Source organism: Heptranchias perlo, chromosome 2, assembly GCF_035084215.1.
Source record: "Heptranchias perlo isolate sHepPer1 chromosome 2, sHepPer1.hap1, whole genome shotgun sequence".
Classification (NCBI taxonomy): domain Eukaryota; kingdom Metazoa; phylum Chordata; class Chondrichthyes; order Hexanchiformes; family Hexanchidae; genus Heptranchias; species Heptranchias perlo.
In genome coordinates, this window is record NC_090326.1 from 98,336,419 (window position 1) to 98,354,975 (window position 18,557).

Here is an 18,557-nt window from a genome sequence, read left to right on the forward strand (position 1 = left end):
AGTAATGGAAAGACTCAGCAACAGTGCCATCAAGCGCCACCTACTTACTAATAACCTGCTCAGCGATTCGCAGTTCAAGTTCCACCACATCCACTCAGCTCAGCCGTGGTTCAGACATGAATGCAAGAGCTGAATGCCAGAAGAAAAGTGTGGAATAGTTGCTCTCGACATCGAGGCAGCACTCGACTGAGTATGGCACCAAGGAACCCTGGCAAAACTGAGGCCAACAGGGGGGTCAAACAGAAAACTTTCCAGTGGCTGGAGTCATGCCTGCCACAAAGAAAAGTGTTCATGGTTGTCAGAATCCAACATCGCAGCCCCAGGACCTCGATGCAGAAGCTCATTAAGGATGCGTCCTCAGCCCAACTGTCTTCAGCTGTTCTTTACGTGACCTTCCCTCCATCATAAATCCAAGACTGGAGCTGTTCAGTGGTGATTCTACCATGTCCAGCGCCATTCACAACTCCTCCGATAATGAAGCAGACCATACTGCCTACAACACAACCTGGACAACATCCATGCTTGAGTTGACAGGTGCCAGGCAACAACCATCTCCAGCAAGAAAAACCCAACCACCTCCCCTGACCTTCAACAGAACTACCATTACTGAGTCCCCAACCATCAACATCTACGGGGTCACCATTGACAAGAAGCTTAACTGAACCAGCCAGCAATGTGGGTACAAGAGTAGAGGAGAGGCTTGGAACTCTGCAATATGTGGCTTACCTCCTACCCCATAAAGACTACACCGGTTCAAGGGGAAGGCCTACCACCAATTTCTCAGGGCAACTAGGAATGGAAAATAGATGCAGCTTTACTAGTGTCACCCACATCCCGAGAACAAATAAATAAAAATGAAACCCCCTCACCTTTCACTTGCCCTATTTTAGACTGTAAACCACTTACTTAACTTCCCTAGGGAAAGTTAGCAAAGGTTTTTACTCAATCCCAAGAGATAAATCAAATTCCAGAATATCTATTTATTCTTACAATATTCAACCCTGGCCAATTGCTTTCCACAAATAACACCCCTTTGACCCAGCAGTGTTTCATTGTCATGTAGCAGCCACTCTTGTGTTGCAGAGGTGGTGAAAACAGGTCTCCTCTTACATGTTCAGGTAGATGTGGCAGGGTCTATAAATGTGGGTCACGGCATTGTACCTGCACTTGTTGACCCCTCATGAATTTCTCTTCCTCATCTAAATCATGCAATGTGTTCGGAACTCCCAAAGGAATACCTAATCTCCCACTTTTTACAATGTGACCTAAATGAGCAGCAACTGAGAATGATGAATGAAAACATTAGCAGCAAACAACTCCAAAAAGGCAAAATCAGCTACTGAGTCGATCACAATGGAACTAAAACTGCTCTTTAAAAGGGGGTAAATTTGCCACACGGAATGAAGGGGAAAGGGGTGGAACCCATTTCTCCTGAGGTGGTAATTCCATCTACTGCACTTCCAGAGGCGCCATTGGACCACTGGAATTTCCATGCTAAAGACTTTTACCAACAATTAAAACTGCCATTTCAGTTCAAGAGGCCTGCTCAACCTCCAGGACTTCCACGAGCGCAGTTTATATGGATGAGATGCACACAATCAGCAGCTTTTTACCCGAAGTTGGAACATTCAGTGTGGGAATTTTTAAAGTTGATTTTCATATCGAAGTAAGGCCCATGCATGCTGGTCTGGACATATGTTTGGTCCCCAAAACATTCCTCGGAAAATCGGACATCCCGCTACTCGATTGCACTAGTTCGCTGATGGGAGGGCCTCAGAAAATCATCCCTGTTTAATCTTTCTGTTATTTTAGATTTCCAACCAACACGACTACTGTAGTATTCAAAGGCCTTATGGATCCTTTGGTACATAATCTCTTTGTTATACTCTAATGTCTGTTAGAGTCTCTATCCCTGTTGGTGCTCACCATTTAGCCATTTTGAGTTGTACTGAGCAGTGCGTAGAGGAGGAAGCCCTCCCAGGCTGCGGTAAATGGCAGGGTCTCTCCCTGGGAAGTCCATGGCAGTGGCAGCATAGAGCTCTCCAGCAGATGTAATTAGAGCAGTGGAATTGTGTTGTGGATTATATGGACAGCGAGCCATGCCACTGATGCGATCATGGATTTCAGTCAGGTTTGTTAGCTGCAAGGAGAGAAGAAAACAATCCAATAAAGCTTTAACAATTAACACGCTGAATATGAATTGAAACACATACTTTAGTATTCTTAATCAGAGCAAAATCTCTCTGCAATGGTCATGTTCTAGACTGTCCACAGGCATTTCTGCTTTTTGTCACTTCAGACAATAGCTTTGTATGTACTTTGTAAACTTAACTTCTAGCCTTCAAGTTACTGTTATCTGTGGACACTAGATGTACATTCTGGCATAACATGGCAGACTTGAGGTGTGTGTGTATTTTAAAATCCCACATACAACAATGACCAACCTTTATCTTACAGGTTTAATTGTGTTTAGCTGGTAATAATGTCCAGGTATACCAGTGATGTAAGGGAAGTTTATGTGACCCAAACAAACTTCCAAATAGTAAAAGGTCCTCAGGAATAGTATTTCAGAATATTATGGCTGGAATTCTGCTCTTCAGGACAAAGTTCCAGTGAGGTAAGGCTTCCGTCCACCCCTCCGCCTCGGCCCAAACTCCAACCCATTTCTCTGAGCCATCCCATACGCATGACAAACTTCCTGCAAGATTCCTGGTGCCAAGAGGGAGCCCGCCAGTGTGAGGGCGAAAATTCCTGGTGCTGCTACAGTGCGGTTGCCGCTGCAGCACCAGAAGAGAGACCTTAAAGGGCCAGAAGCTCTCCAAAGATCGGATCAAGGCTTCCACTGAAGGCCTCCACCTACTGATGGCCTACTGCCACCTTCAATATGGCGATTCCAGGAAGCACAGGAGAGAAATCTTTGGGGGATCTGGGCCCTGCCCCCCGCCGCTATTTGCATGCAGTGGGCAGGGAAGAAGTGGCAGCGGCGGCTGTGAGAAGAGAACCCTGGTCGAGGCAGTGAGGCAGCAGCAGGCCTCATTGCTGAAATGTTTTCTCATTCTCTGCCACAATCATACTCAATTTTGGGCAGGACTGTGGAGAACGATTGCCTCCATAGTTCTTGTTTATTTGCCAGAGTGAAAAATGTAATCTTCAGTTATAGTCTTCATGTTTAAAAGAACATTACATAAAATTACATAGAATGTACAGCACAGAAACAGGCCATTCGGCTCAACTGGTCCATGCCGGTGTTTATGCTCCACACGAGCCTCCTCCTATCCCTCTTTGTCTAGCCCTATCAGCATAGCCTTCTATTCCTTTCTCCCTCTCGTGTTTCATTAGCTTCCCCATTGATAAAGTAAATCTAAAGCAACAGTTTCTGTGACTTATATCTATCTCTTTTTAATGGTGAGGGGACCGAGAAAAGGAACACTTGCTCAATCTTTTCATTTGCAGTCAGCATTAATCATGCCCATGTTAGGTATATCACAGGTTATCCTATTTTAGTCCCAAATTCAGAAAAGTACCTAAATGCAGTGTTGCACCCTCATTTTCCATGCCAACCATCCTTATGGGCACTGAGTGAGATTGCCAGTTTAATAATGATTCAAGACAGTTTTGTTTCATGGAACTATCCAAACTAATTACATGTTGGTCTTTATACTTGGCAGGGAGAGCAGACCTTCACTGTTTTCCAGCTGAATTTTAACCCAGGTTCAAGAAGTGAAAAAGGAGTGTTTTAACCAGTCCCTCAGTCTCATTTTGATCTTCAACACAGGGAACGTTGGGAAAAAGATTGCAAAGCTATGTGCCAAAAATTAAACATCTGCCTTTAAATTAAGAATTCTTAGAAGCTACATCGCAGGGCAGACTACTAGCCAACTTGTATGAAAGAAATTCTTATACCTTACTAATGGAGTGGTTAGCTTTCTGAATGAAAAACTACCCTGGATGTCAATAAAAGAAGCTATGCCTTTTCACCTAATGTTTAAAGCAAACACAATCCCAGGACACCATTAGTTTCATCAAGCACCCTGTAGGCTCCATCACTGTTTTTTGTATTACATCATCTAATTTTGTGTAACAAATCCCCTCTGGCTTCACAGGGTGATACCCACATTATATATGAGTCAAAATCCTGGAACCCCCTACCTAATAGCACTGTGGGATTACCTTCACCACATGGACTGCAGTGCCACCTTGTCAAGGGCAATTAGGGATGGGGTGGAGTCCCAGCATAACCGGCTTCTGCCTCAAATTCCTGACCCCTCCCAGGGGAAAATCTTGCCTTCCACCCTCTCCAACCCCGATAATTTTGGGGCTATTCTGTTTTCATTTTTTTTTAAAACCATATATTTTTTATATTTTACAATACACATAATAACTCGATCTCAGGAGTTTATGCCTCCCCATGAACCATTTCAGTTTCACTTTCGTGGATTACGACATTATCAGATGCTGTGGACTAAATTATTGCCATCTGTTTTTCTACACGTATCTTTTCAACCTGTTAAAAATTGATACAGAATTAAAATGGAGTCAAAGCCTTTATAAATTAACTAAATTTTTTAAGAAACCACATGGAGGTTGCAAATGAAATCACATCCTGTGTAGATTTAAGATATTGCACTGGGCCAGGATAAAGTGGAAATGAAATGATGCTGTATCTTTGAACTTAATCAATCACATTCTGGTTTAATTGTAATTATGGTTGAGACACATGCAGGGAACGAATTGATTGCAATTACCGTCCGATTGGTGCATATGGGAGTAAATGCATTAGTTCCACAGGTGAAGACCCTGTTTCTGTTGATAAGGAGGACCCGGATGTAATTCTGACATTCCTCCTGCAATAACACATGGCAGCTTTAGCAAAAAAAATTACCAAAACATAAGTTTTAGTTTGCACTTCATTTTTTCAATTGGTCTGTAATAAGCTTCAGATATCCACAAATGGTCATTATTATGCAATTTAATCAACTGAAAGAATCACATCTCAGTTACTGGCATTGACTGAATCTTTAGGAACCTATCTTTGTGTAGGTGGTGCACTCACTGCAATTTTGGTAGCATTCAGTGAACACTTCGAGTCCTATTGAATGTTATGTGGGTGTCTTATGTAATTGACAGTAATTAACACTCATTTCTGATTCCCTAAAGATAATTTGGTGCAATAATCCGGATAACTCGAAGCAGATCAAGAACTCAACAGGTCAGAACTTCACTTACGTGTTTTCCCTGGAATAAGGGATGGCCTTTCTGCTCTGGGTCAGATGGCAAAAGTTCATCTTCACCAATGGCAGGGCCAATGCTTTCCAGTCATAAAACACTTGAATCTAGGCAGCACTGAATTTAAATATCTTTTAACACGCAGCTTAATATACGCGGATTGTAAACCCAGGCTACTTCCTGCTTGATCTTGGGTTTGCCCCGGCCCCTCAATTATTATATATGAGGCAACTCCTCCCACCATCCCACTACGAATAGAATTTTCTTAAATGCATAAAGTATTGTTATCCCAAATCACAAAGAAATTAAAAATTGGGGGGGCGCGCAAGAGGAGTAACCCTGTATATTACTTTATACTGATAACTAATTAAAAAGGCTGAGATATTCAACCAACAAGTGATTATCACTCGGTGATATTGATTTCAACAGAGATCTGAAACCGCCGTGCACAGATTTTAACCCAGTTTTCACATCAACATATTAAAAAGCAACACAGAATGTATATCGAGTAACAGACATTGAAGTGTTTTTTTAATGCTGACATTCCAGACATGTTAGAAGCACAAATGGTTGGTATTCATGGTATTGAAATACAATGTGGGATCTTTCTAAATGTGCCTCGGGATCTGATTAGAAATTCTGTGGCCTTTGTGTTGAAAGTGTTTGCTTACATTGCTGTTGGAAAGATGCCACCCTGTGTGAGGCAGCAGCCCGAGCTCCCACTCACCTCGTGGGACAGAACCCTGCCTTATTCCCTGGAGAACAATTGCCACCTACCTCAGTTTTGCCTTTACTGAAACAGCTTCTTTTCGTCGTCTTGTCTGAACGCCATTCCACTCCCTAAAGAGAGAAAAGAAATCACAAAGTTACAGTTAAGGCCATATCCAACACCATAACACGTTCCTCAGTGCCTACGCTGACTGTATCCTGACCTATGATGAGCAGGTTCTAATTAAGAAATAGTGTACCGTCTTTGTGAAAAATAATTCCACAGATTTAAGGTTCCCACACATACGCATAGAAAAGGACTTGAAATTAATTGGCTCAATGTTGTGGTGAGACAGGCTTCATCTATTAACATCAATAAGCATGCATTTCTAACAGATGTTCTTTAGCTCCTACACAGATGGTGCAGCTAAGTATTGCAAGGGAAGCCAAACACATAAAGAGTTGAAATGTATTAATTGAAAATGCACATATACAAGTTTCTATCCACACGTGTATTTCTATAGCCTTTCTATTATAAAACACTTACACTGTCCATTGGCATGTGTTACAAGATCTCTAAACTTCTCCCCTTTGTTCACTTCTCTTACTCTTTTTCTTTTACATCTTTTGGACACTTCCACATACTCACAAAAAAATTGATACTGAAAATCTGATAGATTGAAGAGTGCATCTATTGAAGAATAAAGTCCAATTCACAAATAACATAACACCAACATTTAAGCTCCAAAGTTTATCAGGGACGAAATTGCTGAGGGTTTCCAGCGGAGAAACTCTGGCAGGAAACAGGAAGAACCCCTCGGAAAACAGGGGAGACCCAGTTGCTTCGGGTGTCTGCCACTTCCGGGAGTTTCCTATTTGTCTTGTAAGGAGTAGAACCTCAGTCTGCCTCTAACAAAGCAAGTGACAGCAAGCAGCCAGAGCCTGGGACACGAACTCCCTACTGCCAAGAGTTGCTGCTCATTTTACTTAGTCGGTACCTTGTGTTATCAGTGGAGGCAGGGACAGAGTGAGCTGAGTTGTGCTGGCTTCAAGAAGAGCGAAAATTGGAGGACCTGGCCAAGGAAGAAGCTTAATTTTTTTAATTTTTTTTATTCGTTCACGGGATGTGGGCGTCGCTGGCAAGGCCGGCATTTATTGCCCATCCCTAATTGCCCTCGAGAAGGTGGTGGTGAGCCGCCTTCTTGAACCGCTGCAGTCCGTGTGGTGATGGTTCTCCCACAGTGCTGTTAGGAAGGGAGTTCCAGGATTTTGACCCAGCGACAATGAAGGAACGGCGATATATTTCCAAGTCGGGATGGTGTGTGACTTGGAGGGGAACGTGCAGGTGGTGTTGTTCCCATGCGCCTGCTGCCCTTGTCCTTCTAGGTGGTAGAGGTCGCGGGTTTGGGAGGTGCTGTCGAAGAAGCCTTGGCGAGTTGCTGCAGTGCATCCTGTGGATGGTGCACACTGCAGCCACAGTGCGCCGGTGGTGAAGGGAGTGAATGTTTAGGGTGGTGGATGGGGTGCCAATCAAGCGGGCTGCTTTATCTTGGATGGTGTCGAGCTTCTTAAGTGTTGTTGGAGCTGCACTCATCCAGGCAAGTGGAGAGTATTCCATCACACTCCTGACTTGTGCCTTGTAGATGGTGGAAAGGCTTTGGGGAGTCAGGAGGTGAGTCACTCGCCGCAGAATACCCAGCCTCTGACCTGCTCTCGTAGCCACAGTATTTATATGGCTGGTCCAGTTAAGTTTCTGGTCAATGGTGACCCCCAGGATGTTGATGGTGGGGGATTCGGCAATGGTAATGCCGTTGAATGTCAAGGGGAGGTGGTTAGACTCTCTCTTGTTGGAGATGGTCATTGCCTGGCACTTATCTGGCGCGAATGTTACTTGCCACTTATCAGCCCAAGCCTGGATGTTGTCCAGGTCTTGCTGCATGCAGGCTCGGTCTGCTTCATTATCTGAGGGGTTGCGAATGGAACTGAACACTGTGCAGTCATCAGCGAACATCCCCATTTCTGACCTTATGATGGAGGGAAGGTCATTGATGAAGCAGCTGAAGATGGTTGGGCCTTGGACACTGCCCTGAGGAACTCCTGCAGCAATGCCCTGGGGCTGAGATGATTGGCCTCCAACAACCACTACCATCTTCCTTTGTGCTAGGTATGACTCCAGCCACTGGAGAGTTTTCCCCCTGATTCCCATTGACTTCAATTTTACTAGGGCTCCTTGGTGCCACACTCGGTCAAATGCTGCCTTGATGTCAAGGGCAGTCACTCTCACCTCACCTCTGGAATTCAGCTCTTTTGTCCATGTTTGGACCAAGGCTGTAATGAGGTCTGGAGCCGAGTGGTCCTGGCGGAACCCAAACTGAGCATCGGTGAGCAGGTTATTGGTGAGTAAGTGCCGCTTGATAGCACTGTCGACGACACCTTCCATCACTTTGCTGATGATTGAGAGTAGACTGATGGGGCGGTAATTGGCCGGATTGGATTTGTCCTGCTTTTTGTGGACAGGACATACCTGGGCAATTTTCCACATTGTCGGGTGGATGCCAGTGTTGTAGCTGTACTGGAACAGCTTGGCTAGAGGCGCAGCTAGTTCTGGAGCACAAGTCTTCAGCACTACAGCTGGGATGTTGTCGGGGCCCATAGCCTTTGCTGTATCCAGTGCACTCAGCCGTTTCTTGATATCACGTGGAGTGAATCGAATTGGCCGAAGACTGGCTTCCGTGATGGTGGGGATATCGGGAGGAGGCCGAGATGGATTATCCACTCGGCCCTTCTGGCTGAAGATGGTTGCAAACGCTTCAGCCTTGTCTTTTGCACTCACGTGCTGGACTCCGCCATCATTGAGAATGGGGATGTTTGCAGAGCCTCCTCCTCCCGTTAGTTGTTTAATTGTCCACCACCATTCACGACTGGATGTGGCAGGACTGCAGAGCTTTGATCTGATCCGTTGGTTGTGGAATCGCTTAGCTCTGTCTATAGCATGTTGCTTCCGCTGTTTAGCATGCATGTAGTCCTGAGTTGTAGCTTCACCAGGTTGGCACCTCATTTTTAGGTACGCCTGGTGCTGCTCCTGGCATGCCCTTCTACACTCCTCATTGAACCAGGGTTGATCCCCTGGCTTGTTGGTAATGGTAGAGTGAGGAATATGCCGGGCCATGAGGTTACAGATTGTGCTGGAATACAATTCTGCTGCTGCTGATGGCCCACAGCGCCTCATGGTTGCCCAGTTTTGAGCTGCTCGATCTGTTCTGAATCTATCCCATTTAGCACGGTGGTAGTGCCACACGACACGTTGGATGGTGTCCTCAGTGCGAAGACGGGATTTCATCTCCACGAGGACTGTGCGGTGGTCACTCCTACCAATACTGTTATGGACAGATGCATTTGCGACAGGTAGATTGGTGAGGATGAGGTCAAGTAAGTTTTTCCCTCGTGTTGGTTCGCTCACCACCTGCCGCAGGCCCAGTCTAGCAGCTATGTCCTTCAGGACTCGGCCAGCTCGGTCAGTAGTGGTGCTACCGAGCCACTCTTGGTGATGGACATTGAAGTCCCCCACCCAGAGTACATTTTGTGCCCTTGCTACCCTCAGTGCTTCCTCCAAGTGGTGCTCAACATGGAGGAGGACTGATTCATCAGCTGAGGGAGGACGGTAGGTGGTAATCAGCAGGAGGTTTCCTTGCCCATGTTTGACCTGATGCCATGAGATTTCCCCTAAGTATTTTCTTTTGACAAATGTTTTAAAGATGGCCCCCCCCACAACACGGGGGTCCATGGAGAGCATGACCAGAGTTGGGGATTGGCCTGGGTAACACCCCTTCCACCAACGGTCAGGTAAACACTACAGATGTGCCCACCTTGCGCCCATCTGTCCTACAGTATCAAGGTACCCTCCTGCTGACTCCTCACAATCCGGCGGGGTCAGCTCTGGAAGGCACGGCAGGCAAGATCCTGGAGTAACCTCTGGGATCGCAACCCGCAGATTTTCGGCCCCATAGTTTTTTAAGCAGTCGGTGCTTTTATATTTTAATTAGTTTCAGAATAGTAATCACAAAGGCATAATCTTAGTGTTTTACTGAGATGATGTCCTAGAAATACATCCAGAGGAACTCAGTACAAGACACCTTGGCCCTGAATTTCTTAAGATATCTCCCAATCTCCGGCTATAACTTTAGCAAGAGATCAGCAGAACCCCCTGAGAAACGACAAACAGCTGAACGTGGCTGTTAACATCATTCTTCAGGAGTTCTGGCGATCTCCTGCTGAAGTTATGGCAGGAGATCGGGACAACCGCTGGAGAAATTCAGGACCCTCATATTTAAACATTTACTCTCTTCCTTTCAGAAATAAATATTCTCATTACTGAGACTGTTTTATTGAGCCTTAAAAACTCTAGAACACTTGGGAGCTGCAAGACTCATACTGAAATGATCCATTTGACCATTTCCGCATCTATTTCATAAATTTAAAATAAGGCAAGCACTAATCTCTGTATTCGGGGACTCAGCACCCTTGGCCTAGAGAGTGACCCTGCTGGAAAGTGTAGTTGTATGGAGTTTGGATGGGTACAGCTGTGATACCTCCTCACAGAATCTTAGAATCATAGACTCATACAGTACAGAAGGAAGCCATTTGGCCCATTGTGCCTGTGCCTCTGATTGAACAGCCTGCCCACACACTCTCTTGGTTTAACAAGAATGGCCACTTGAGTGAGGTGCTGGAGGGTGCCTGTTGCCCCAGGGAACCATATCCCAGCAAGTCAATGCCTTCAGGAGAGGAGGGGAGAACACCAGTTGTGGGAGAAATCAACTTGCAGAAGCTCAATGATGGATCACTGTTCTTTTTATTTCTTTAAGATTGGGACCTCCAGTAGGAATAAGGAAGGTGTCAGTGGAAGGCAGTTCACCATTTATTTGTAGGTTGTCAATGGGTTTAAATGAAACAATCATTATATGATAAGGCCAAAAGCACACATTACATTCCTCACACTGCGCAAAGGGTACCAAAAATGCATAGAAGTTACTTGTTTGAAATGGTTCAGTGAGATTTACAAAAAGAAGAAAGCCCAACCACAAAAACAGTTTTATGAATAAATTTACTACCGTGATTAAGAGGAGTATTTCAACTGTTAGGCTTTTTTTAACTGAAACGTTGTGAACTCATCAGCTTTCTGGACTGAATTTTTTATCCCAATCTGACCAGGCAGATTTACTGCAGCTACTGTACACAGGGTCTTATAAAATGGAGCTGGGCTCGATGGAATGAGGCCTGTGGCACAGCGTGTTCTATACAAATTGAAATGGCAGCACTCCAGTGACTGCTTGAAGTGGCTACCCTGTGGACTCAGCAGCTGTTTGAATTACTGAATACGTAGAATGTAATTGGCATCAGGAACTGCCTTTCAATAACATGCTGACAGTTCACTTCCAACTATGCAACACCACAAAACTACAGCAATATTTTCTACGTTGAAGCTTATCACATCACTTTGAGGTCCCTACATCTTTCTGGGAACATGAGGCTTTCTGTAAACAATATCATTCTCTTCACAACCATGTTGCATTTTTTTGTCAAAATGCTGCAAATTCAGTATGTAGGTGCATGTATCTTTCCAAATTTCTGTTATTTCATGCCTTGTCAATGTTAAAAGTTAGTAGCAGAAAAAAAAATACTTTCATGGAAGCCAACTACTGTTCCATCTGTTTGCTTTGTGACACTTGGATTGTATTTTATTGCTCCTCTCTCCAACCTGCTGCCCTCAATGAAATTCATGCGGTTTGGGTTTCAGCTCAACCCCATACCAGACTTGTAATCATGACACAAACCAAACCAATTACTAGCAAGGGTCGTTAGATAGACACATAAACTGCACACTTAAAGCTGTCATTTATACCTCTTAATAGTACCTCTTATTTATAATGATAATTATTATTTGCAAGTGTCAGAAATTGCCTTTTAAGTCACTACCGTTTTTGATTTTACTACACTTGAAATGTTGTTTTGATGCTATGAAATCACACAGTGAAAGTTTGATTGTGAAGATATTCAGTTCTGCCACCTACTCTCTTCCCCCCCCCCACCCCCTCAATCAGGAGCATCGAGACTGATGAATTCCCAGAAGATCAGTACATCTGCGCAGACGATTTTTTTAAAACTTCTGTCCTTGTCTCTTGCCTGGTGTAATTTATTTTTTTTGTCATTAGTACTGCAGTTGTTATCACCAGCCCGTCTACACTGAATACACAAGCTGTTTTGTAACAAATTGCCCCTATGGGGGAGTAGAATGCACAGCACGTATATTTTATTTATAAAATTAGTTATCTGTCATCCATTATACTGTAGAAGGATTGAAAATAACATCTAAAATGCAGCATAAATAACTGCAATACATTGGTGATAATTCGTTTCAATTTCCACCTTTCTCAGCAGCATGTTATAGGCTGACTATAAATAAGCATTTGTATACACAATTAAAATCACTTACAGTACTTCATGCAGCACAGGCCTCACAAGTATCAGAATGTGAAACAGACCCAGCCGTACCTCACCAAGGATTGAATTAAACTTTACATTTCACATAAATCTCTCCACCGCAGACTGAATTGAGTAAATAAGTCCCTAAAGAGGAAAAGGTCACAACTTAGTACCAGCCTGAGAGCTGATCCAGAGCCACCCAACCCCGAGAAAACATGCTACCAGCTGGTTGAGCTTGATTCTTTGCCTGCAGTATGTTCTCCCTGGGTCGGGCAGCTGAGGATTGGCTCCCAGGCTGGTCTGAAGTTGGAGCACATTAAAATGAATGGAGCCACTTGAGTCGCAGATCGTTCCTCCACGCCAGAAGCATCACTGTAGTGGCCTTGAGGAAATAAATTTCAGAATTTATTTTAAAATAATTATGTATTTTTTTACACAGACATTGTGGAAGTACTTTAAACTAGAAGTACTCTCCCTGGACTTCCCCCACCCCCCCCCCCCCCCCGACTTTAAATTAGGAAATACATGAAATCATACAATTGAACAGACAAATGTTTTTATATGAAACTAAGGAATTTGGACTTCCATAAAAGAGCAATATTTAATTTTACTTTTACCATTTAAAATTAATAAATGGTTAAATTATATTTATCCCATTCTTCATTAGATTCCTTCTGGTCACATTCTAAACCATAGATATCTCCTTAACTTCCAGATTTGGATGATCTATGACTGAGCAGGATGATGTGCAGCTCTGCAGGGAAAATCTGGTCCTGTTTGCTCTCCTATCCTTTGAGATGGAAAGCTCCACTATCACTGAGTGTCGCAGCTAGCAGCCTGGCTAAGAGCTACTAAAATACATTCATCAGTAAAAGAACCCCATCTGACTTGCTCTTTCCTACTTCCCACATTAAATAGTTACATGGTTCTAAATGATAGAATTAATTCGGGACACCTCATCTTTCTGTACACCAACACTGGCACTGACTCAGAGAAAGTGATGAGTTGCATCAAACTACTGACAAGTCCTTGATCTCACAACAAAACAGTAGTAAAGCTGCCTATGAAGCTAATATTGGCTGTAGCAATCCATGGCCCTGTACAACTCATTTGAGACCATATGAGCCAATATTTTATCCTCACTGGTTTGGCCTGCACAATATGCAGCATACTCTTTGAACCACTAGGTTTATACTTACCTAGGACTAGGAGTAACTTCTGTATGAGTGTCAACCAGTGAAAACTACACTTATCTTATCAGCCTGCCTGGAAACCAGAGAAAATATGTGCTACATTGTTCCTTACAGGTACCCTTACCACTCACCTACACCAGCTGCTTTGGTTTCCATGCAACCCAACAAGTATTTTTGAAATTGTTCCTACCAAGCCACATTCAATGCTTTAGTACAGGTCACTTTGAAGAATATTAAAGATGTAACAATAAAGATTTATTTATATCAGAACCCTGAGTTTCATTTCTAACATGTAAAATGAGCCATTCCTGTGTTAATAAAGGTTTTTTTTTAACCCAAATTTTATCAGTTGATTTTCTCCCCTTTCTTTTTAGTCATTCCCCACCCACCCCACCACCATAATGGATACTGCTCCCGGACCAAGAGAATCAGTAGGTCATCTGTCCAAGACAGTCTTAAGCTGGCCATAAGAAGATGCATGACTCTTATAATTACTTTTTCATTCAGAAACCTAAGTGAAGGGCCTTAGGCCACAGTGCGGGATACCATAAAGACTGTAGATAGCCAGAAGACAAGAGAAGTCAAGAAGTAATGGTTAGGTGACAAAAACTGAGGAACTAGAAGGATGGGTGTAGGGAGGATTGAGCAGAGTCATTATAAAAATGGTGGTGAAGGCACAGATAGGAGGAAAGAGAAACAGTACAAAAATAGTCTAGCAACCATCTCAGGATACTGGAACAGGATCTGAGGTACAATTTTGAATTAGTAGATAGAAACTCGGAGCAGCCAATTTCTAATTTGAGCACTATCTCTCAATTGTATAATATGTTGAACTGAAATAAGGGATCGGAGGCCAATAAAAACCTTTAGTGCAGTTCCCTGGCCCATTTTCCATCATAGAAATTCTGGAACATTTATTATCATTTAAAAAACACTTCTGTGCTTTAGTAGCTTTTTTTCTAATTCAATTTTGTGATGTTCAACAGTAAATAATTATTTTTGCAGATGTTACATGATAGAAAATGTACCCTGTATATAGCACATGCAGTCTGAAGTTCAGTTAAGTTGTTTTCAGTTGGTTAGTTTGTGACCCAGGAATAATTCATATGGCACAAGATCAAAAGTTCACACAAGATAAATACAGATGAGGGAGGCCATTTATATTTTCCCATCTATTCATAACTTGAATGAGTGCAGGGTTCTCCTTTCCACTACCCTGTCTGGAAAGCTAATCCATGTGTTGATCACTCTTTGCAGAAAGAAATTCTTCTTGACATCTGTCTTAAATTCTGGTTTCACCAGTTTTAGCCTACGCCCTAGTGTGTTGGTTTGTTTTGAAGTAGTATTCCAAATTTATCTCCTCTATACCATTTACTATCTTGAATCTTCTATAAGGTCCACTCTTAGTCGCTTCCTTTCAAACAGTCAAGAACCATAGTTTCTCCAGTCTATCCTCGTAACTCAATTCTTTGTGCTAAGAAGTGTCAGATGTACATCCACGTCTCTTCCGATGCCCTCACCACTTTAACGGTTTCCAGTTTCCCGACCCTAACCATCTCCTTTTCACCATGGACGTCCAGTCCCTCTACATCTCCATCCCCCACCAGGACGGCCTGCAGGCCCTCCGCTTCTTCCTTGAACGGAGGCCCAAACAGTCCCCATCCACCACCACCCTCCTCCGCCTGGCTGAACTTGTTCTTGCGTTGAACAACTTCTCCTTTGACTCCACTCACTTCCTCCAAATAAAAGGTGACGCTATGGAAACCTGTATAGGTCCTAGCTATGCCTGCCCTTTTGTGGGATAAGTGGAACATTCCTTGTTCCAGTCCTACTCAGGTCCCCTCCCTCACCTCTTTTTCCGGCACATTGAGGATTGTATCGGTGCTGCTTCCTGCTCTCGCCCCGAACTGGAAAATTTTGTCAACTTTGCTTCCAAGTTCCACCCTTCCCTCGCCTTCACACCTCCGACTCTTCCCTCCCTTCTCCGACTTCTCTATCTCCATTTCTGGGGATAGGCTGTCAACCAATATCTATTATAAGCTCACCGACTCCCACAGCTACCTTCCTCCCACCCTGCTTCCTGTAAGGACTCTATTCCCTTCTCCCAGTTTCTCCCTCTTCACATCTGTTCTGATGATGCCACCTTCCACACCATTGCTTTCAATATGTCTTCCTTTTTCCTCAACCAAGGATTCCCCTCCACTGTAGTTGACTGGGCCCTTGACCGTGTCCGTCCTACTTCTTGCACTTCTATCCTCACCCCCTTCCCTTCCCTCCCAGAACCATAATAGGGTCCCCCTTGTCCTCACCTTCCACCCCACCAGCCTCCACATTCAACAAATCATCCTCCGCCACCTCCAGCACAATCCCACCACCAAACACACCTTCCCCTCCCCTCCCTTTTCAGCATTCCGAAGAGACCACTTCCTCCGCGACACTCTGGTCCACTCTTCCATCACCCCCAACACCCGCTCTCCTCCCCACGGCACCTTCCCGTGCGAGCAGAGGAGATGGAACACCTGCCCCTTCACCACCTCCCTTCCCACCATTCAGGGCCCCAAATACTCCTTCCAGGTGAAACAGTGATTTACTTGTACTTCTTTCAATTTAGTATACTGTATTCGCTGCTCACAATGCGGTCTCTTCTACATTGGGGAGGCCAAACGCAGACTGGGCGATCGCTTTGCTGAACGCTCTGTCCGCAAGTGTGACCCTGACCTGCCGGTCGCTTGCCTTTTTAATTCTCCGTCCCACTCCTACTCTGACCTCTCTGTCCTCGGCCTCTTACATTGTTCCAAAGAAGCTCAACGGAAGCTCGAGGAACAGCACCTCATCTTTCGATTAGGCACTTTACAACCTTCCGGACTCAACACTGATTTCAATAACTTCAGATCATAACCACTGCTCCCATTTTTTCGGACAGCAAGTGCTGGTAATGGTTCTGCTGTTGCCATTTACAGCTACACTAGACCCATCTTTTGTTTCTTAACCTGTCTCCTTGCCTTGCACCATCATCCCTTTTGTCATTTAATCACTCTTGTTAACTGTTTCTTTCTCCACAGATGTTGCCTCACTTGCTGAGCTTTTCCAGCATTTTCTGTTTTTATTTCAGATTTCCAGCATCTGCAGTATTTTGCTTTTGATTAAGTGTCAGATGTTGTTTAATGCAGACAGAAGCAAGGTGATAAGTCTAGGAAGCAGAATAAGCACGGGCAATATAAGGTAACAGAATACAGAATACAACACGAGAGAGATCTATGGGTATTGGTAGATAGCTCATTAAAATCATCAACACATTGTGCAACTGAAGTAGGCTAGGCGAATAAGGTGTATACTGAGAGGGGTGGAACATAAATCCCACATGGTTATAGTGAGCTTGGTTCATTCCCACTTGAAGTACTGTCTACAGTTCTGGTCACCAGACAATAGGAATATCATGGCTTTGGGAAGGGTGTGGAGAAGGGTAATTAAACCGATAGCTCAGGGGCCTAACCCCCAGTATGAGAATAAACTAAGGAAAATGAGACTGTTCACATTGGAGAAAATATGGCTTAGGGGAATGCTTATTGACATTTTCAAGATTCTAATGGGACCAACCATAAATTTTATAACCGGGGCACTGGCCCAAATTCAGAAGAGGGAAGGTGAGCAGACACTTTGGATTTAACAGCTTCACATAGTGGGTGGTCAATGTGTGGAATAGACTGCCCGGACAGACCATGGTGGTGGACAGTGTCAGCAATTTCAAGAGATGGCTAGATAGTTTAATGGCAAAATGAACAATTGACGGATACAAGAGACAGAGTATAGTCTGTTTTCTTTTGACTTTAACACAGGCCAAATGGATCACAATGACTTTTTCTGCTCCTGTATTAACATGAGTCCAAAGAATTTGAACTTTTCACTGTATAGAGAAATGATTTATCTGCAAAATGACTGCATATACTAATATGGCTTTGGATATTTTATGCCATTCGTACAAACTAATATTTAAACACATCTTACATCTAACCTGAGGGAATATATGGAGCAACAGAAAATCTGTCAGAAAACAATAAATACAAATATCAATTCTCAAATCTCCACTTGCATTATGGAGACCACTTCATATTTGCATGAGAATCAGGGCTCCAGGAGTCTCACGCAAAACTGGTGAAAGCAAACAGCATTTCTCAAGATCACTGACATGGCAAAGCTGATAATTCCAGGGATTTGATTGTTTTGCTTCCTTTATTAGATATTACAGAGCACACGCACTTCTTCTGAGAGGAAATGTAACCCAACATGTACTATTTCAGTTAGTACTTTACACACATAAAGGGTAGACACAAACCTGCACATTCTTAGATCTATTTTATCTCATTGGATCCTGCAGCTAAAACTAAACTACAGCCACAGAAGCTGCAACAAGCTTCAAAATGAAAGGGTGTCACCCAATGTCCATCAGATCACGGGGACATAAAGATAGAACTTGTATTTATATAGTGCCTTTCATAATCTCAGGACGTCACAAAGCACTTCACAGCCAATTAAGTACTTTTGAAGTGTAGTCACTGTTGTAATGTGGCATCCAATTTGGACACAGCAAGGTCCTACAAACAACAATGAGATAAATGAGCAAATAATCTGTGTTAGTGATGTTGGTTGAGGGATAAAAATTGCCAGGACATTGGGAGAAGTCCCTGTTCTTATTCGAATAACGCCATGGGATTTTTTATTTCCACCTGAAAGGTAGTATAATGTCTCATCCACTCCCTCTGTACTGCATTAAAATGACAGCCTGGATTATGCACACGAAACTCTGGAGCACGGCTTGAACCCACAACTTTCCAACTCAAAGGCAAGAGTTCTACCACTGAGCCAAGACTCATTACACCAAAACATACAGTAAAATGCTGCTTATCCACACATTAGTTTGCTGTGTGCTCCATTAAATTGCATGCTGTC

General features: G+C 43.7%; 1 protein-coding gene across 2 annotated transcripts in view; it reads right to left on the minus strand.

Annotated features, from left to right (window-relative positions):
* sema5a (sema domain, seven thrombospondin repeats (type 1 and type 1-like), transmembrane domain (TM) and short cytoplasmic domain, (semaphorin) 5A) overlaps window positions 1-18,557 on the minus strand; it is a 202,516-nt gene that overhangs the window by 88,816 nt on the left and 95,143 nt on the right. For both annotated transcript variants that reach the window (XM_068004736.1, XM_068004730.1), the window contains exons 5-7: window positions 6,004-6,066; window positions 4,746-4,844; window positions 1,927-2,140 (exon numbers count right to left, since the gene is read on the minus strand). In XM_068004736.1, coding sequence (XP_067860837.1) covers window positions 1,927-2,140; window positions 4,746-4,844; window positions 6,004-6,066 — 376 coding nt within the window. The remainder of the gene's footprint in view (window positions 1-1,926; window positions 2,141-4,745; window positions 4,845-6,003; window positions 6,067-18,557) is intronic.